The sequence below is a fragment of the Acipenser ruthenus genome, chromosome 4, assembly GCF_902713425.1.
Source record: "Acipenser ruthenus chromosome 4, fAciRut3.2 maternal haplotype, whole genome shotgun sequence".
NCBI classification, from domain to species: Eukaryota; Metazoa; Chordata; class Actinopteri; order Acipenseriformes; family Acipenseridae; genus Acipenser; species Acipenser ruthenus.
This window is the reverse complement of record NC_081192.1, coordinates 25,865,188-25,887,386: the sequence shown is the minus strand read 5'-3', so window position 1 is coordinate 25,887,386 and position 22,199 is coordinate 25,865,188. Positions and strand designations below refer to the sequence as shown.

At 36.2% G+C, this 22,199-nt stretch overlaps 1 protein-coding gene across 1 annotated transcript in view; it reads left to right on the top strand.

The window, feature by feature from the left end:
• LOC117400446 (phosphatidylinositol 3,4,5-trisphosphate-dependent Rac exchanger 2 protein-like) overlaps window positions 1-22,199 on the top strand; it is a 143,879-nt gene that overhangs the window by 107,916 nt on the left and 13,764 nt on the right. The window contains exons 37-39 of the mRNA XM_059022239.1: window positions 14,445-14,511; window positions 14,661-14,851; window positions 18,558-18,660. Of these exons, the coding sequence (XP_058878222.1) occupies window positions 14,445-14,511; window positions 14,661-14,851; window positions 18,558-18,660 (361 nt within the window). The remainder of the gene's footprint in view (window positions 1-14,444; window positions 14,512-14,660; window positions 14,852-18,557; window positions 18,661-22,199) is intronic.

The following is a 22,199-nucleotide window of genomic DNA, read 5'->3' as shown; positions in this document are numbered from 1 at the left end:
TCAATGCGGCTTCAAATACAACACAAATAGCAAGGAGGCACAGAAATACTACAAAGGCAACATTATTCCAACATGTCTCCAGTGACTGCTGATCTAGCAACTGGAAAACAAAATCTGTTGGTTGTGATATAGTTCTCAATAGTTCTCGACTTGTTTTAATACTTCTAAACTTGTGTAAGAATTATATAAATAGGATATTGTTGCAAAAGTCTGCGCATTTGCATTTTTTGTTTTGTTTTGGTTGATTTTCTTAAATGCTGCCTGTATTAATTCAAAAGCACCTGTACATAAAACTGTTCTAGTCGCTTTCAGAGTTAGCTTTCACTACAGAGGCGATGAAGGCTTGAATTATTTTCATGGGGCCATACATCATGCACAATATCTGTTTGTACTGCAAATCACAATAGTTAAGTAATCTTTGGCATGCTTGCTTGAAGCAGTATCTCACAGTAGTTTTTATAGCTCCGCTGAAGAAGTGCTCATCTCCGGTTTCCCTACATCAGCAGGACTTCAATGTCTGGAAGTGATGCCAAACATAATACGATCCTTCATTCAGGGATTTCGTTCCATGCCTCCACATGGTTATAATATGCTCGCTGAAATCTTACTTTAAATAAAAAACAAATGTTGAATTTTTTGGATACTAGGTTCCTAGAGGGGGCGTTTGAGTTACATATGTAGCTGTGAGAATTGTGAGGCTTCTAATGGCACAGAAGAGAAAAAACACTCATGAAGTTTTGGTATTCTCACACTAAATTGATCAACTTCATTTTGAAGCTGAAGATTCCTGAGACCTTTTTAACTTGGGTTAAAGCTTGTTAATGATTAATGATGGCATCTGATATATTGTCATCTCCGGTAACTCCAGGAGTTGATAATTGCAAATTCAGATGGTGCAGAAATAATCAAGATGTGTGTCAGCTTTGGTGACAAACAGGATTGCATCAATGTTCAGTGTTGTATGGTCCCAAAGGATGCCAGACAGAATATTATGGCTGTCATGAAGAGTGCAAATTGCTCAAGATTGAAGAATTCAGTACTGGTAATTTTAATATGTGTTACGAGAGAGCTGAGCAGTTTAACAGACACAAGGTTAAGGATGCACACATGCAAAAAAAACAAACAAACAAAACAAACAGGTAATCCAGGAGCAGGAAGTACATTTAGAGAAAACGTGAGTTTGTATTTTTTTTACTGTTATACACTGACTCTGGGGTACTAATCCTGAATTAGTTAAGATGCTATTTAGACTAGAGGCTTGTATACTGATAGCCATCAAAGTGAGGCCTTTAATAGACTAGCTACTGCATTTACACATACTAGATACACCTGTACTGGTTATCTTTCTTGGTATGTTGTAGCATAAGAGATAATATAGGAGACTGTGTGGTCCAGTGGTTAAAGAAATGGCCTTGTAACCAGGAGGTCCCCAGTTCAAATGCCGGCTCAGCCACTGACTCATTGTGTGACCCTGAGCAAGTCACTTAACCTCCTTGTGCTCCGTCTTTCTGGTGAGATGTTGTTGTAAGTGACTCTGCAGCTGATGCATAGTTCACACACCCTAGTCTCTGTAAGATACAATATATTATGTGATCTGGGTGTAAAGAACTGCTCAGAAGGCACCTCTTTGTCCTTAACCTGATATAGGATGTCAGATTGCTGTCTGCTTGCTATGTTTGTTGCTCAGTCGAATACAACGTTGTATTACTCAACTCAGTCCCCTACAGAAAAGAGTGCATTGTAAAAATCTTGGTGTGCATCTTGCTATAAAGGTGAAATGAGTCACTCTGTACATTTATCCCCAAAACACTGAACATTTCCAGCTTGTGAGTACAGTTATGGCCAAAAAAATTTTTACTTCACAAAGTCGTATGAAACCTGCCGAATAATGTTCCGTTAACATATTGAATTAAATACCACTTTGTGATTTTCCATATACTTAGCAAAAAACTGAAATGTGACATTTTGAAATACGATTATGGTTTCTAGTATAGTTTTGCAATATCATTTTATAGTTTATTTGATTTACATGATGTGAAATAAGAGCTAAATTATGTTATATATATATATAATATATGTGTGTGAAGTAGATTTAATGTTTCATTGGAATTAGGTCAGATTACAAAGTAATTGGGAAACATAATCACACTAACTGAGACCAGACGTGTCTTAATTTAAACATGTATGGAAGGCTATCTGTGTGTTGACAATTTACAGCTCTAGCACAATAATCCCTTGACAGTGTATTTTCCATGTCAACACCTTCACAGTGCCAGTACATGGTCCAAAGAAGACTGTCAGGCCTAAATGAGATTTGGTCACGATAATGTTATTGATCTGTTACACTTTTTTTTTTTAACCTAACAACTGCATCTGCTGTTGGGTAGCTGTTCCCATACATTTCCATCCACTGTGTTGCCTTTATCACTACTGGTTTCTTCACATGTTCACCCTTCCTTTTACAACAATTCCATTGTGTTTTGACCTGAACAGAGCTACTGTAAAGTAGTTGCTTGTAGCAACTAAAACAGAAAGAGACAGATAGCCTCTCCAGAGCTGCTATACGCACTCTGTATAATTTTTTTTACTGTATTTTTTTTTTTTTTGTAAGTAGACGTTTGTCATCCACGTGGTTACGAAACTAACCTAATGTCAGAGTTCATTTGCTAGATGCTCTTCATACAAGAAACTCTGGTGCTCTCCCGTTCATTGAGCTTTGGGAACATGCTTCTTTCTCTGAGCACATTGATGACAAGGGGCCTTCTGTCAATACTAGTTCCTGTTCCATCTTACAGTATTTGATGCAGCTTCGGTGAACTGTGGCCTCTTTCGACCCCTGTGCTTTAATACAATGCAGTAGTTCAGTAGTTGTTGTGCTGAATGTAATATTTTGTGATTTGTCAAACGTTTGGTGCATTAGCCTTGCCACAGTCTGTGTACCAAGACACCAGGAACAAGCATCTGCACAAGCCTCAGCTGACTAATCGCCCAGGAAATTCACAGACTGTTCCTAAAGAAACCCTCAACTGAATCTAAGGCTGTTTCTGTTTATAAAAACCCAAATTTTTTATAAACAGAAAAAAATTTAATACTGCAATTTTAATACTGCAGTTCTGATCGAGCAAAGATATGGCAAAGGGCTTTACACTGTTTAGATAAAAAATAAGATTAACCTTGAAGCAGAGAAAGCTGTTTTAACATTTCATCTGCAGCAATACCGATATCAAAGTAATACAATCTGATCTATTTTTTCATATTCTCTGTTTTGAGATTTGATCTTTTGTTTTCCTGTAGTGTTCTGGAAACTGTACAGCAAATTTGCAGCACTAAATGCTAGAGTTCTCCATTGTATTCAAATACATGCAGGGAAAAAAGGAGTCATGTTAATGATCAGTTGTTAGCACTGCAACCTTGTTAGTAAAGATTAAAGTAAGTGAATTAAATAGCTCAGTCCTCTGTGCTTCACAGACACCACTGGATGTAGAAACCCCTTGGCATGTTTCCAATCTTTCCATTAGGTCCTCTTGTAAACTTGTATGAAGGAAAGCAACATCCCACCAGTCATTAGGGAGAGTGCTTTCAAAATGTGTATGCTGTCCAGTAGCAGTCCTGTTTTGAAATTTCAAATGATGATTTATTTTAATAAAGACTTCCCTGGATAAAACAAACAACAACAACAAAAAAAACGACTTTCAGGCACATTCATCACAAAGACATTCAGAAGTCAGATTTATGAGTTAATCTATTCTGAGAGCTTGATGAAAAATTGAATTTGGTTACTCAATTTAAGTAGTTTAAAGACTGTTGCACTGATACAAATCTACAACAAAACTTATCAACATTAAACAAATTTCCTTATGTATCTTTATGTATGATGGGGGGAAATGAGACAAAAAACATTTCCAACCAGCTTTAAAATTCATGCTAATTGTGATTCTCATATCCTCTATGGCTAGAGGGGTAAATGGATCTTCAGTTTCACACGAGTCAGGTCAAGGATCACTTGGCAGGTGGTCCCTTGCTTTCTAACTTCCTGGCTGAATGCTGGTGTTCTGAGTAAATCATGATGTGCTCAATGCATTCTGTCCTCTATCTCGACTATATAACTTATTTACATACCAAAACCAAATATAGAAATAATTCTCTCTCTCTCTCTCTCCCTCTCTCCCTCTCTCTCTCTCTTTCTCTCTCGATATATATATATATATATATATATATATATATATAGTATATCACTGCTGTGCAAAAGTCTTTAGACATGTTGCATCAACAATTTAGTCAAAGCCTCCACTCGTGTTTTCTACTATTATAACAACCCTGACTTGCATAAAGAAGGAAAATATTGAGTGAAATAGCTTGCATCGCTCGATTTTCAAGGTGTGGTATCCGAAGCATAATCAACAAGTACAGAGAAACCTCATCTGTAATTGACAAACCCAGGACTGGAAGACCCAAAAAGCTGTCTAACAAGGATGAGCAATACTTGAAGATAATACCCTTAAGGAATAGAAAGACGACAAGCGTGGTGTTGTCCATCAGATCAACAGTATGAAGGTCACTCTTGAAAGCAGGACTTAAAGGGTGTGTTGCAATAAGAATACCACTGCTAAGAAAGGGGAACAAGACTAAAAGGCTAAAATATGCACAAGAACACAGAAATTGGACTATGGAACAATGGTGAAAGGTGCTTTGGACTGTTGATGGATTGGACAAATGTTTGTAAACCAGTATAGCACATAGTGATTTTTAAAGTTGCTAAAGCAAAACCCATATATTGATTCCTGGCCATAGAGTAAATGCTTCAAAGTGATGCCCCTATGCAATCAATAAAGGAAATGAATAGAAAATACAGCCTATAGAAAACTAAACAAAGCAGAGCTACTCATACTGCTGAGTTCTATTACTAGGGTGGAGGCTGTTATTCATGTCTGACCCCTCCCTCCAGCACTGCTGACCAATTCCTATTGGTTATGCAAATAACTAACACATGGACTGCAGTATGCAGTGAAGCACAGCAAAAGCATGGTAAAGCATGCTGTGCTGTACAGTAAAGCAAGGTAAACATATTGGAAAAGAAATAGGGTGGTCTGGCACCCATGGTGTAATACTGTACGTTTAAAAGGTCAACCGTGTTTCTTTTTTTTTTTTTTTTTAGTCCACATACTGAACAGGGGGTATTTTAAAAACATACCTATTTAAAACAGCCTCACATTTAAGTATCAGCTCCCTGTTCTGTGGCTAAGTACTATATATACTGTATAAGTATTTCCTTGACTGTAGTGAATAAGTGCTCCATACTTGTACTTGTACACATTTTCATTTAGCATTGTCATTTGAAATGCTATTTTTGGTATGGTTTTAATGAAAGCAGTTATTACTTGTGATAAATGTCACAGTACTTGGCCCAGCTGTACTTTAATATGTTTCATCAATCGTGAAAATTATTTATTTAATAGTCTTTTTTTTTCCTTTCATTAATTAAAAAAAGTATTAACAATAAAAATTTTGCAGATGATCTCTCAACAGAATAATTACACACACACTTCAGCCTCATAACCCATGAACAATTTCACATTAAAATACATTATAAACAGCAGTGAGAGTACTTAGAATAGGTTGAGTCTCATTAGAGTGATTTGTTTGAAGCTGAAGAGAGGGAAATTGCAAACCTTATGGCACACCAGACACTAGGCCATGTGACAAACCTGTACTAAGATGTGAGTTTTGGTCATGCCACTTGATAATCCTCAATTCAGCACTTGTCAGATGATTCCATGAAAACCACAGGGGTAGTAATACACGGTACCATGTAAATATTTTGACCTTAGTAAATGCTGGCTTTGGTATGAGTTGGTATGCGTTGATTTTTGTATGTGTTGGTTTTGGTATGTGTTGTCTTTTGGTTCAAGTTGACTTTGGTGTCTGTTGGATTTGTGCTTAGTTGACTGGCACCCTTATCATTAGTAATTATGGAACAATGAAAACAACAGAATATAGTTGTTGGTATCACTTTTAATTTAAACACTTATTTTTGTATACCTTTTAATTGTAATGTGAATATTGTCTATCAATGTAGCAATGTTATTTAAAATGTAATATATAAGCAACTCTACTCTATGTCAGCCATAATTAGGTCAGTGACATGCTAGCTATCTAAACAGAATGTTATTTTTTATATACACATGGAGCTGGATAAACTAAATATTGCTTTTTTAAAATGTCTTTTTTTATTTTTAAATAAACTGCTATAAAATCAACTCTGTGCTAGTCCACCTGAAACATTGAATTACATTTGCTGTTATACTGCGTATGAGAAGCAGATTATGCAGGGGATGTATATGTGGTAAATCCTCACCTGCCTGTAATGCCCTGTTAATAATATGCTGCTCTGGAACCAATTACATGGACTGTTAACGCTGCTTGAACCCATAAACTGCTCATTTGTAATTTTTACTAAATTGGTCAGTTACTTTGATAATGTGCAGCGGTAATTACATGAATGAAAAACACTTACTAAACCGGTGAACAGTGATGGAATAAAAATCCCGTTCAATTACATTGCAGGGATTTACTATGAAATGCATACATCAATAATTGTTACATCGCATTCACCTATTACAATAAAGTAATAAGATGAGCTATTGAATTACTATAATACATAATAAATGTAAATCCATGAAACAGCACAGATACACTCTTAATGCACGGATTCAAGGGTAGAGTAAGGAGTCACTACTTCCTGTAATGGAGTGCAAAAACATTTGGCTACCTCATAGCCTGTACTAGGGATGTGTGTATATATATATATATATATATATATATATATATATATGGGCTTCAGCGAGTTACAGGAAAATAATTCCATCTAGGGTTTATGTGACGTTATGTGAGGTTGAGTAGTGAGTATAAACTCTCACAGAAACCCGAGATGGAAGTATTTTCCTTTAGCTCACTGAAGCCCATCTATTATTTTTTATAATACATGGCTATTGGTATCTGTAATTTAAAAAAAATGGGCGTTAAGGTTCAAATTGCAAGTGAATTGAATGAATAATAATAATATACATTAATTCAATATTAAAGATTTTTAAATCTAATTTTATTTTTGATAATTCAGGAACGGTGAATTAAACTGGGTAAATAATGAACTGCAAAAAATAACGTATTTAAGGAAAATGTGTTTCAATGGGGTATTTTTTTTTTTAATTAGTCACTGTCAGAGTCGATGATTTGTGTTGCTCGCTTGGTTGGTGCTCCCGTTGGTGAAGGATGATTGTAAATCAATACAGAGACAGATTTGTTACAAGTGCCTAAAAAACACGAATTGTGGGTGTTGTCGAGCGATTGAAATTTTGAAAGTCATTGACAGGAATGTCTTTAATTTCCCGTTCCTCTCCAGTTTCTCTGAGATATGAATGTACCAGCTTTTCATCTTTTGTTTTTTTTGTTTTGTTTTTTTAAACGTATTCTCATTTTGTTGATCATTAATGAACATTTCTCTACTGTGGCTGTTGTCGAGTGATTGAAAAAGAGACATTTTGTGTTTGAATTGAAAGTGGTCTCGAGGATTCGAATGGGTATATTATCCTCTAGAGGAATTATGATATTTTGATGTCACTACTGTGTTATTATACCTTTTTTTTTCAAATATATATATATATATATATATATATATATATATATATATATATATATATATATATATATATATATATAGTCTTTTAGCAAAGACTATTAAAATAAGTAGTGTACTTGTGTACCCTTTGCATACTGTGAGGGTGTAATTTGTCATTTAGTGTATTTTGCTGCAACACATTCTCATTTGCGTATTTTTGTATTACCCCCTGACTGTTCAAACAGTAGTTTGCAACACATTCTCGCATGTGTGGTACTGATTTGCTGCATACAAACGCTTCAGAAGTTTGCCCTTAGTAAAAGTACTGGCAGAATTTGCGTTTTAACCATATGACTTCTTAGCAACTACATTCTCTAATTGTGTCTATGTAGAAATGAGTGGGGAGTTAAACAGTACTGCTGGTTAATAGTACCAGGCGCTTTGTCACAACACTGTACACAACCACACTGGTACAAGTTTAAACTCAAACCAGCAACAAAAATAAATACAAATAGACACCTGCAGCAAATTACAATATTAATTATTCTTTAAAATGTTTTTTTTTTTATTATTATTATTATTATTATTTATTTCTTAGCAGACGCTAAGAAATAAATAATGTTTGAAATAATAATAACATACTAAGAGTGAGGTTCTTTAAATTGTGAAGGTTTCCCACTTTATGTTGAATTCCCATCTAAACCAAGCCCAATAACACCTAACAGGCAGACTGGTTGATTGATGAGATGCTTGGTGGTTCTCTGGGGAGGAGAACAAAAATGGATAGATTACCCATCCTTTACACTGCACACTACTGACTAAATAGAATTTTACATGCATTGGCCTTAGGGAAGATTACAATTGGTTAAACTACCTTTCACAGTACAGGGTACCATTGAGCCAAAAGAGTTTGTGCCTACATTACTGAATAACGGCAACACTTCAGTCGTAGGAAATTCAAATGTACAGCATTTAATTTTAAACTCAAATATAATTTCCTATTAAATTCATTGTGACCTAAGATATATACAGTACTTGATGTGAAAAACGTTAGGTACCTAGGTAACAACATTTATTACCTTTCTGTTGATATGTATGTCTAGCTGCTTAGGACCTTATTTGCCTTAATTTTTTCCTTGGGTGACCAATGTAAATCATAGGCAGTGGAAACTTTTTACGATAGGAAGGGGGTGGGGGGGGGGTGGGGAGATCGCTTCCAAAGTGTTGTTTTTGTTTTTCCCCACACTATTTGTGAGTTCATATTGAAAATAATTAAGGCCCTACCTGAATCGCGGCGATTGCCTGTGGTGTGAACTGTAAATATACTGGTATGTCTAGAGGTTCGCTTTTGTGTTCCAACTGTGAAATACTGTAAATGCACTGCTGAGTCTACAAAGTCTTACTGGACTTTTGGTAAGCGATTTACTCTAAACCATTTATATATATTTATATATATATATATATATATATATATATATATATATATATATATATATATATATATATATATACAGACGTGCGCAAATTTGTTGGTACCCTTACAGCTCATTGAAATAATGCTTCATTCCTCCTGAAGTGATGAAATTAAAAGCTATTTTGTATACTTGCATGCCTTTGGTATGTCATAGAATAAAGCAAAGAAGCTGTGAAAAGAGATGAATTATTGATTATTCTACATAGATATTCTAAAATGGCCTGGACACATTTGTTGGTACCCCTTAGAAAAGATAATAAATAACTGGATTATAGTGATATTTCAAACTAATTTGTTTCTTTAATTAGTATCACACATGTCTCCAATCTTGTAATCAGTCATTCAGCCTATTTAAATGGAGAAAAGTAGTCACTGTTCTGTTTGGTATCATTGTGTGCACCACACTGAACATGGACCAGAGAAAGCAAAGGAGAGAGTTGTCTGAGGAGATCAGAAAGAAAATAATAGACAAGCATGGTAAAGGTAAAGGCTACAAGACCATCTCCAAGCAGCTTGATGTTCTTGTGACAACAGTTGCAAATATTATTAAGAAGTTTAAGGTCCATGGAAATGTAGCCAACTTCCCTGGGCGCGGCCGCAAGAGGAAAATCGACCCCAGATTGAACAGAAGGATAGTGCGAATGGTAGAAAAAGAAAAAAAGGATAACTGCCAAAGAGATACAAGCTGAACTCCAAGGTGAAGGTACGTCAGTTTCTGATCGCACCATCCGTCGCTTTTTGAGCGAAAGTGGGCTCCATGGAAGAAGACCCAGGAGGACTCCACTTTTGAAAGAAAAACATAAAAAAGCCAGACTGGAATTTGCTAAAATGCATATTGACAAGCCACAATCCTTCTGAGAGAATGTCCTTTGGACAGATGAGTCAAAACTTGAGCTTTTTGGCAAGTCACATCAGCTCTATGTTCACAGACGAAAAAATGAAGCTTTCAAAGAAAAGGACACTATACCTACAGTGAAACATGGAGGAGGCTCGGTTATGTTTTGGGGCTGCTTTGCTGCGCCTGGCACAGGGTGCCTTGAATCTGTGCAGGGCACAATGAAATCTCAAGACTATCAAGGCATTCTGGAGCGAAACGTACTGCCCAGTGTCAGAAAGCTCTGTCTCAGTCGCAGGTCATGGGTCCTCCAACAGGATAATGACCCAAAACACACAGCTAAAAGCACCCAAGAATGGATAAGAACAAAACATTGGACTATTCTGAAGTGGCCTTCTATGAGTCCTGATCTGAATCCTATCGAACATCTATGGAAAGAGCTGAAACTTGCAGTCTGGAGAAGGCACCCATCAAACCTGAGACAGCTGGAGCAGTATGCTCAGGAAGAGTGGGCCAAACTACCTGTTAACAGGTGCAGAAGTCTCATTGAGAGCTACAGAAAATGTTTGATTGCAGTGATTGCCTCTGAAGGTTGTGCAACAAAATATTAGGTTAGCGGTCCCATCATTTTTGTCCATGCCATTTTCATTTGTTTTATTATTTACAATATTTTATGTTGACTAAAAAATCAAAAGCAAAGTCTGATTTCTATTAAATATGGAATAAACAATGGTGGATGCCAATTACTTTTGTCAGTTTCAAGTTATTTCAGAGAAAACTGTGCATTCTTCGTTTTTTGTGGAGGGGTACCAACAAATTTGAGCACGTCTGTATATTGCCATTTCAGCTCTGTACTGTATTGTTATGAAATAAGAAAATGAAACTACCTTAATAAGTCACTCGAACTACATTTCTGCGTTTTTTTTCATGCTTTGACTGCAATAGAGCTGCATTCTTTTTGATTTTGAAATGCCAAAAGCCTTCTTTAAACAGCAGTATTTTGAAGCTTTGGATATTACCACAGGCTCCAAGGGCAATTGAAAACCTGCTGGCTTCACACGCCAACAGAGGAGGATATCAGCTGCAGAGCAGTGGAGAAAATGTTATTCCACAACTAATCAAGGTCACTTATGCAAAAGACTTGGATTTTAGTCATCTAGAAAGCCAGCTGAGAACCCTGCCGGATTTGATTTGTGCAGCTAATAGGAATGTTTCATCACTAAGTGACAATACAGTCACAAAAGTCACTTTAATTGATGTGTTTAAGGCTGTCCCATCATTGGGCCATATTCACAAAGTTGACTTAACTCAAAAAGGGCTTAAGTGCGTTTTGCAGACTGTTACAGATGTTATGACCAAGTCTTAAGTTCAATTGACAAAGGGATTTTCTGGGGGACTTAATTTAGACCTTGTTTCTGTCCTCACGCGACGTATCTTCGCTGTCTCCCACTCATGAGAAAGCTGCTCGCTGCCTGAGGGAAAATTGTCAGTTTGGCTCTTTCACTGGGATTATAAGTAGGGCTTCTGATTTTTGGTTTTAACCGATAAAACACCCCCGATTTTACAAAAAAAAAAAAAAAAAAAATTGGTGCATATCCAATAAACACCAGAAAACACTAGAAATTGTAACTCAGTTCGTTGACTTGACCCCTTTCCCTATGAGAAAATAAATAAAATACAGTAACCTACAAAAAAAAATAAAAATAACTATCAGTGCTGTTGGGCAATGTCCCTCCTTCCTGACTTCTCCCATTGATTCATTCTGAATACTTTAAACCCACCCCAACTACTGAGTGGCAGCACATTCATACATTTCTATTGGAGGATTGTAACACGCGTGAGAGGTTTAAAATGAGATTACAATTGCTAGAGCGGAGGATTGTTTTGCTCGTGAGATTTAAAGCTATATTATAGTTCCATCATAGGGGGTATTTACACACTCATGGAATTTAAAACTGAATTAAAAATGGTCTCAATGTAAGAAAATGCCTAAACACTCAGAAACCCCAGAGGGCTGTGACCATAAGGATTTCATTGTGGAACACAGCAAAGGAAAAAAGGTACAATTGAAGTGTGCAAGCACTGTCCAGTTCATATATATTGTGACAAAAAAAAAGTCCAAGAATTTTGGAAATTAACCGAAAAGCAATAATTTAATACAGTGTATAAAAAGCAAAAGCCCTGTCAAACTGATAAATCAATTTGGTAGCTTTTCTTTTTAATTGTACAGACAAGTGTGCGAGAAAAGAAGTCGTGTCCTGACAGAAGTCATAAAAAGTCAGAAAGTCACAAAAAGTGGTACTGTTTACTAGTTCGCATTTTCACAGCTTGTCAGTGTCTTTTTTTCAGTGCTGTTAAAAACATTGTATTTTATATAAGTTAAATATTGAGACTTAGCATTATATACTCTGACTTTTTTTTTTTTTTTAGATTTCCATTGAAAGTAAAATACTTCCAAATTTCCTCCATTTATATTACATTTGTGATACTGAGTTTTTTTGGTCAGTTCTAGGAAAGCTGCTTCTAGTTAATGTGTTTTGTGTAAAGTAGTATATTTAGTATATTGGCATACATACAACTTATATAGACATTTTCACGTCCATTACTACGTATAAATATGTATGTATATATTTTTTACGGTGCGGCCCTTGCTGCCAGATTTTTCATTTCAAACACATTTTCATAACCAAGTATGTAACTGGGGGGGGGTTATGCATTTGGCTGGGAATACACAGAGATGCTGGCTGAGAAGGCCAGTGTAAACATAGACCAGGCAGGAATGCCAGTGGTTGGAGCGAGCGACCAAAATAGGCAAGCACGGCTAGAGAAAGAGAAAGAAAGTAATATAGAAAATAAATTGTTACATATCCGAGGGAACGTGTGTGAGTAGAAGGGGAAACTTGGCCACCCCAGAGTATAGTGCATAACAGTGTAGGACGGAGACCCGAGCTTAGCGTAAGCAGCACCTTTATTTTGTAGTTTTATTGCTGTGTTTTATTTTCCCTTTTCTTTCACCTTTTGTTATCAGAAATACCAGTATTGGTATTTCTGTGGTCCTGTTTACCGTTGCTGGTATTCAGGCCATGGACAACAGCGCCCTCTGTGAGCTAAAAGAAAATACATAAAATAATAAAATTGGGCACCTGTGTAGTGTTTTCAATTAAACCTTCTGTCTCCTGTGTGTCAGTGAATTGCCCACCACCCTTCCACAAAGTAATTCAGCAAGATGTTTTTATTTAACATTAGTGAATCAAACGAACAAATCTGTTGAATTGATTCACTAAACTGAATGAATCAAACGAATCGAGTCGGTAAAAAGAATCAAACTGCACATCACTAGTTTTCAGCCCAGAAAAATAGGTTTAAGGTCCATCAGTGGTTAAAGCCTGGTTTTCATATACACTAATTATCACTTCCTTTATTGTGCACAGTACAATTGTCACCCTTTAGTAAATACGGTGTGAATGAAACTCATCTCATTATTCAGAGCGGGGTGCCTCATTTAAATACATTATCATGCACTACCATACAAATCACATATTCATTCTGATTACCATAGCGTGTGACAAAATAAAATCAGTGTGCACCATAATATGCCCATTATTCCGTGCAATAATGAATACAATTCAGTTAATGACAGGCGCAGTCAGTATTTTGGTACATTTAAGTGAATCTGTGAAATATTTCATTTAAGCAGCAGAATCGAAAGGGCTTTGCCAGAAAACTGATCTTCACTTCAGGTACCTCCTACATAAAAAAGTGAACATTGTTTTGATATACCTCTCAAAAAAACAAAACAAACAAAAACAAATGTAAAACATGTAAAATAATAAAAGTACCTGTAATTTTTTATTTTTTAATTTAGCAGCTGAGTGCACGTTCATGTATTTGTGTAAGTTAGATGCTAAAATGTATTGGCGAAAGTAAAACAAACGAAAGAAATAAGATAACATATTTCCACCCCCCAACGTTTTCAGTGGATGGGGGGCGGGGGAACGAGTGCCCCCCCCCCCCCCCCCCCCGCCCCCATGGATTGTCTTTAGGTGTCCCCAGAGAAGGTATGCAAAAGCTGGAAGATCCAGTTCGATGAGATCTTTAATTTTTACAATAGCCAGGTTGTTTGTTATTCAAGAACTGAACTCCCATTTTTTTTCCTATGGTGTGTAACTTTTTTGATCTCAGCCTGTATCTCTTGCAAGGTAGGAATAACTGAGTACTGTCCACAGTGTTCAAAATTCGCAAAGGGAAGTCTTTCCTGCTTGCGTTAATTCTTTTTATATGTAGTGAGTGACAGATTTCTGCTTCTTATACCCAAGAATTTTATAAACCATCAAAATTAATCTTTTCATTTTTTTAAACAACCTCTATACACCTTGAAAGAATTGCCTCTGTGTTTAATTACTGGGGGCTCTAATGCCCTTTTCCAGTTACGCAAATACCCAATTAAAATGACACTGTCTTTCAGCTAAGTATCGAGGAGGACAGTATCCTATTAATCTATTTGTATTCTTTGTTAACAGGGCCTTCTATCTGGACAAATCAAATTTGCCTCCAAGCTCAACACCTAAAGCGGCCTTAATAGACAAGGTAAAAACAAAGAGACTGTTTTCACTTATAATTGATGTCAGGTTTTCCTTTATATAAAAGGCTTAAATTTAAAGATATATGTCTAGCACTTTGTTAGAATGCGCTGTGTAATAACCCCCTTCTGCTTTTCTCTCTCTCCTGCCTCGCAGCTCATGCGGCCTCTCAATGCACTGGACGAGCTCTATCGATTGATAGAATCTTTTCTCAGCTCGAAGCGCACGGCAGCCTGCCAGTACACAGCCTGTGGAGCCTCGGGAGTCGGCTTGCTGTCAGTGGCTTCAGAGCTCTGTAACCGCCTGGGAGCCTGCCACATCATGATGTGCAACAGCGGTGTCCACCGGTAGGAATGCACCAGAGATTGTGGCCTTTTGATTTCAGTATATATGTGCCGGTTCCAAAGAACATTGTTATCCTGCAATGGAAAGGTCACCCTAGCAAATCTCTCTCTGGCACCAGCAGAGAATCAGGTTCATATCAAGGGACTCAAACTGTGCTTCATTGAGCCTCCCTTCTGGCACTGAAATTTCTGAAAATAACTCTTTATTTGTTTACATCAGTATATTGATAAGTAACATCTCATTTGTTGGGGTGTACTGTCCAGGTTGCAGATTCTGGGACTGATTTGCCACTGTGCTCACCATACATGTACTGTGCATAGGCAATTGGCTAGCAGTTTCCCCACAGTGTTAAACACAGGCCAGACATTTTCTGAGTGAATGAATGTTTAATAAATCAAATGAATACTATTTAACCAGTTCGGAAAATCATTAACGAACCAGTTGGCATAACCACAAACCTCAGATTCAGAGTTACTTGTTGAATCATTTTCTAAATAACACGTATACTCTTATATAAATGGTATACATGGTTTAGCACACTTTACATACACACTTTTCCATTGCTTCTACTATATATTTATGCTTTATCATAGTTTTTAACAGCTATACTTTTCTGTGTTTTTACCATGGTATAATGCAGTAAACTTTTATAATGGTACCAAAAAACATTTGCCATGAAGAAGTTACAAGAGAAGAGGGCTTGATTTTGGTTGAATTACACCTCCTCTTGTTTTTAATTATTTGAGGACACGAGTTGAAGCATTTTATAAATTATTACTTCTGTAAGGTGTTTCAGTCGTTTTGTGAGATCTCATCACTCTGGGCAAATTGCTGTCCCTTCATTTTAAACTTGCCCTACTGTATAATTTACATTGATGCATCAAACACTTATTAATAAGGGGCTAAATATTGTGTATTTGCTTCCTCTCATCATGGTCTCTGCTGAAGGCTTTTAAATGTTGTTTTTTTATGATCGACATTTTAATTAAGCACTGAGGATTGAGCATCCATATCCTAATAGAAAATCCAGAATCAGCTCTCAGATTTAAGGTTCTTTATTAACCTTAGGCAACGTGCCAGTACAATTCATTGATCACAAGTCACTGTGAAGCGTGCATAATGTGTGCAGTGACAAATTAAATTCAAGTACCTGCCTTCAAGTTTATGACAAACCTTATTGTTTTCCTAAATGTGCCATGGCAGATGCTGTATTTCTCAGATCTGAAGGATCAATTGCAGACAAAGTTAAATGAAAATCGATCAAATGACACATTTTATTACAAAGTCTCGACAACTTACTTAGAATCAAACTTTACTAGCCAGGTATTTAATTTTTTATAGCAAGATAAAATACAGGTCCCCCAGTGTTAAAGTGTACATCATTTAGTAAATGGTATCTGTACATGCTACCACTGTCATGGGTTGTTACAGTAAAGACTACAAAGTTTTAATATACCCAATACATATTCAATCAGTGTTATACATTGATTTACCCTCACTAAAACAGAAAACATGCCACTGTCCTTGCACAAACACAAGCCCTGTTACTGTGAAAAGAAAATTAAATGAACTTGCTGTCTTCAAATTTTTATCTTGGGTTGGTTGGTCATGTTAATAAAGCAAAGCATTATTTTATCACACATAACTTTCAAATAATATTTTCTGTTAATATTAAAACATTAATGAAGGTAGCATTGAGTAAGCTGTACAAACCAGAACAGGCAGCATGTTAGGACAAGAAGTCCAATTCACACAACTACCAGGCAATAACTGGTCTTGAACACCAATTATAGTGAGCAGAAAAAAAGATAATGCAAATAAAAAAATGGCTTTTTGTAGAAACAGATTGCTGTATGGACTGTTATCAGATTTGACTTTTATTCCACTTTTATAAGCGTTTGTGTCATTCTCCTCCATCCTAAGAGGAAAGTCATAGCCTGGAAAAACACAGTTTCCATGTGTTTGTGCTGAATGTAGAGGTGTCCCTGTGTGTGTGTGTGTTGTGTGTGTGTGTTCTCGTCTATCTATCTAAGGCGTGGTTACACATCCTCCAATTGGGGACCAAATCCAAGTCCCCACTTGGCAAAGCCTTTAAAACAACTTAAAATGTCTAGACCCCCCCAAGTTAAGTTTTTTTTTTTTTTTTTTTTTAAATGTCAAAGTGGGTCCCCAAGTGTGTTTTTATTTTTTTCTCAGTGCTGCCCCTGTAGGCTGGTGGTGGTAGTGCAGTGACTTATACACACACACACATGTGGTTCACACACTCCCCCTTTGATGTTGATGGCTGAGAGCCTGAGCCGGCTGGGAAACCAGCTCACTGAGTGCCTTAGTGTTGAACAAACTAAGGTAAACACTTCTCATAGTAAATGTAGTTTAATTATAATATTAATAATGTAAAATTATATAATGGAAGTATTTGTTTAATTTCTTCCCCTATCTATTTCCAGTCACTTCAAAATGCACATTTATCAATCAGTATGAGACTGATGTCTTCATTTCCCAGTTGCAGTCTTGGGTACATATGTTCTGACTAGTCAGGCACTAAGTTATATCCATTTCTAACTCAGAGTAGAATAATAATTGAATTTATGGCCAACTAACTAAGTGTTCTGGGTTTGTACAGTACACAGTAGATCTACTTTGTGTAACATTGTTTCATGATATACTTTTTTTTACTTTGCAATACGTCTTTGAAGTTAATAAGTCGACCTAGCAATTTCAGTCATCAGTCATTTATGTTTTATTTTTTAAATGAGAAATGAAAAAATATAAACCTGCTTCTGCTAATGCCAAGCATGTAAAATGAGTACATGGTAAGGGAGAGTCTCTCTGGCTGAGTTCTCTGTAAGTCATGTCATTTCTGCTTAGTATATCTGAGAATGGAACAGTGAGCAGTGTCATATAATTTGTTCTTTACACTCATGTTAACATGCCTCATCACGCTCACCCCTGATCTATGTCTGCCACTAAAAGCTAGTTTAAATGTCAGCGAGTTGTTCCACGGCTCATTTTGTGACTCATTTTTAACAGTTGTTTGGTGCACAGTGTGAATTCAAGTGACAGGCAATCCATCATCTACATGTAATGTATAGGCAAATGCCACTGCATCCCATTATGAACAGAATGTCAACATTATGTTTAGTACAGATTCATAGGAAATATAAATAAAACACCAGTTTATTTTTTCACTGGACCACTGAAATTATTATTTATTTATTTGAATTCCCTTTATAAAAGTAAACTGCTGTTTACCATGGTAAAAGTGTAAGTGTAGTGAAGTACTGTAAAAGTGGTAAGGTTTTATGTAAATTGTAATAATTATATGTGTCCCTTTAAATGGTAAACATTGCTATTCTGTATTTGCTTAATGTTTGGGGTGCCATCTAAGAATAGTATATTAGCAACACACTGCTTCCTCTGCTTTCTTCAGCTTTGACTATATACATTTGTACCCTGTTCAAAGAAACATAAAGTTTGTAAGCTTTGAATTAAATGTTTATTAAACTCTTAGACAAGGTTTGCATATAGCTAGTTGAATTCAGCACATGCCCCAAAGTACTGTTTTTTTTATTATTATTGTGAACTTTGCTTTGATCATGACAGCTGTTATCATTGGCAGTGGTTGTGTAGATCTTTATCGTAACACAAACTCAATTCTGGTCCTTGCGGTTTCTTGAGTGATAACCGTTAATCTCTTATTACTTGTAGCTGCACCCTGAGCGTCACTCTGGAGCAGGCCATTCTTCTTGCCCGAAGCCACGGGCTTCCTCCTCGCTGCATCATGCAGGCCACTGATGTGATACGAAAACAGGTAGGGGAAACTAACAACAAGAGAACTTCATTTTCAAAGGGAGGATCCTTTCGTCTTTGAAGATGAAGCACTTAGCTGAGTATGATTATTTTATTATAATTATAATAAACGTACGAATAGCCGAACGAGTCCTTGAAATAAATTCCGGAGAATTATTTTTTCAATGGGTGTATAGCTTGTGAATTGAATATTAACTTGAACACTTGAGTAATAACTGTAAATGTATTTTAACAAAACAAACAATATGCAGAGCATAAAATTAAATGATTTTCACTCAGACTGTTTTGAATTACTGAAAGGTTATCTATCATGGTTTTATTCTATGGGTTTATCAAATAATGTATATGTCCATTGCACCCATAAATCCATGTATTTAAGATTTTAAATAAATAAAATTGAAAATTACATTACCGCTATACACAGCAAAGCTTGAATAGTGTGAATAAGGTCTTTAGCTAACTAAACATCCTGGAGATACCATTGACACAGGTGTGATTTTTATGAATATTAATTTATCCCAGCTGGATTATCTGCTGCTGCTGGAAAAGAACAAAAGGGGAATATCAATGACAAATGCAGATTGACTTTGAGGCAATCAGCAAAGTGAAATATTGCCATAGTGTTTATTTTTTATTCAAGTATCTGCGCATTTTAAGTTTTCAAATAGTGTAGTTTGCCTTTGACATCAGTTGAGTTACATAACCAATCAATGTTAGCTGCACTGTTTTACAAAGATGCAGGTTAGTTGTTTGAAATGTCAAAACTTGCTTTTCAAAACACGTAGCTCCCAAAACAATTGAATGTATTGTTTTAGTACAAGGCCTTTTTAATGCAGCAACGTAAATCAAGACTAGGACATTCATTGTAAAACCATGATATAATTCCACAATCAAAGGTACCTCAAATACCCAAATTACAATTGTATCATACATCATACTGGGGTATCATGCAGGGAAAATGAACCCTTTTACGTCAGTAATATTACGAGGGTGCCATTGTGTCAGGACTTCATATCTCAGGCTCCATTTGAAGTAGTGACTTTGTATTTATAGGGTTGTGTTTTATTGTAAACCCTGCATGCTAAATGTATTGATGACCTTATCATTCACACCTAACCTAATGTGACTGCTATACTGAGGTTGTATGAAATATTGTATCATAATACTACCGTCCTCAAATGTATAAACCTAATTTTCTGAGGAACTAATTGCTCTGTATTTATGTTGTATATATAAATGTAAACAATAAGTCACCCCTGTTCAGGTCTGCTGCTGTTCAGATCAATAAAATAGACCCCTGTGTCTTCACAGTTCATACTTTGGTACTTCCTCTGATTCTTTCAGTCAAGTTCCATAACAATTTCAGTACCACAACCTCTGACCATATCAGTATTTCATATGGGCCCTATCCATTTTACTTTGTTTACAGACCATTGAAACACCATTCTCCTTCCATTATTCTCCCAGGAATACTTATTTTTTTCACAAAACCTCCCACTTCTAGTTTAATTGTATGTAGTAATACAAAAAGAAGCCTACAAAATACAATGAACAAAAGTTTGGACTAGAAGTCTTTCTCAATGTCTTCAATAATTGACTGTCAAATAAATCAGGATGATGGGTAGACTGTACTGATAAAATTCATAAAACGTGCTCTAATATGAGGGGACAGCAAAGACCGAATTCTTTGAGCCAATACCATTTTACCTATAACGATATACAGCATGCACCAACTCCAGTGTGTAAGTTACTTACAGTAATTCCCTTAAAAGCAATGAAATAAGAACAACAGGGTAATACATTTGAAAATGCTCTCTGGCGAGAGTATCTCTAGTCTAGGAGCAGTATGGAGGGAGACCATTGCAGAGGTGGATTGGCAGAATAAAGGAGGAAAGCATAGTGGGGGAGGAGGGGAGGATTGTGGAAAACAAAAACGCAAGACAGACAGCAAACGCATTTCTTGGGGTTTAAATAGGGGTTTAGCAGATGTTATTGGCAGGAAGGAAATAGAGGGAGGAGCCCTTGCTCATGCCCACCGAATCACACACAAGTTTACAAATATGTACTTTAGAGATAATTGAATTCTGCACATTTACCCGAGGATTTGGGAAATCTTTTTTGTAACTAGATGATGGACAGGATGATGATTTGAGCATCTGAGGTCTATGAGAGTTATAGATCAAAAACAAAGCAGAGTCTCTATGATTTAACTGGCAATGCCTTCACTCTTCATTACTTACAGGATACACAGTATACAGGAGTGGGACATCCTCAACCAGTTAAAATCACTAAGCTTCTGGATCCAGTTTACCAGCCCAAATTAATTAGTAGTCGTAGTGTTATCATTAATATTTATGTAATGTGAATATTGCTTTATTATGTAAAAAGCTGTGGTGCAAATGATTTGACAGTGCACAATACCAATAACTTCATATGATATGTTTGTTATAAAATACCTAAGGCATAAATATGAGTAATAGGCTTGTATTTGTACAATAGTTTGCTACTTTATAATAATAAACGTGGTTAATTTAGGCTACATACGCACACAGGCTAAATGCGGTTGTGAGTTCACCTTTTGCTCTTGATACGGTTTGTATACACACACAGTTTGGTTACAAAGGGCAGCGACAACCGCACTAGTTAATCCTGTTCGGAACAAGTATCAAGTGCGGTTATTAATTCAGTTTGGTTAGTTAATGCGCACTAACTGTATGTGTGTATTACAACCACACTAAAACAACTGCAGTTGGTGCTCAGTGGATTTCTGCGCAACTAATGATGTCATTGTTTATCAGACGTTCCCATGCGATAAACATGGCTATATATATATATATATATATATATATATATATATATATATATATATATATATATATATATATATATATATATATATATAGGTGCCTTATGAGCCAAGTTGACTTTGTAATATTGACGAATAGTAAATTCATAACAATGGTAAATAGTGCATACATATAATACACTTTTTTATTTACTCAAAGTTCAGTTGTATAATATTTTGTTGTAAGAAAAAAAAAAATGTATTTTTGGTTTTACAACTTAAACAAAATATGGGACAATTCGTATCCCAAACGCCACAGTGCAACCGCAACTCGTTTTTCCACCGATACCGAACGTCTCATCTGTGTGTTTTGGCACTCCAGGAAATGTCTCAATAAATGACAAAGACGCATATACGACTCCTTAGACATGCATACATTTTTAATCCAGTCATTTGGAAACCACTCAAGTCGTTCCCACCAGCCTTTTGGTCGGAAGATTGCCCAAATGTTTCGATGTACAGTCATGGTACTGCAGATCATCGCCACTGTATTTAGCAGTGCAGAAAAAGTAAAACGTCGTCTCCGCTGGTTTGTGTAGAAAAGAGCATAGCTGTGCTCGACGAGCTCTCGATCGAGTACATACAGTACTTTCTTCCAAAAGCATAAACAGAAACACAGCCTCCATGTTGTCACACAAAACCTCACGATCAGCATGTAATGATGGTACGATTTCAGTGGTTTGTTTAAACAGGGA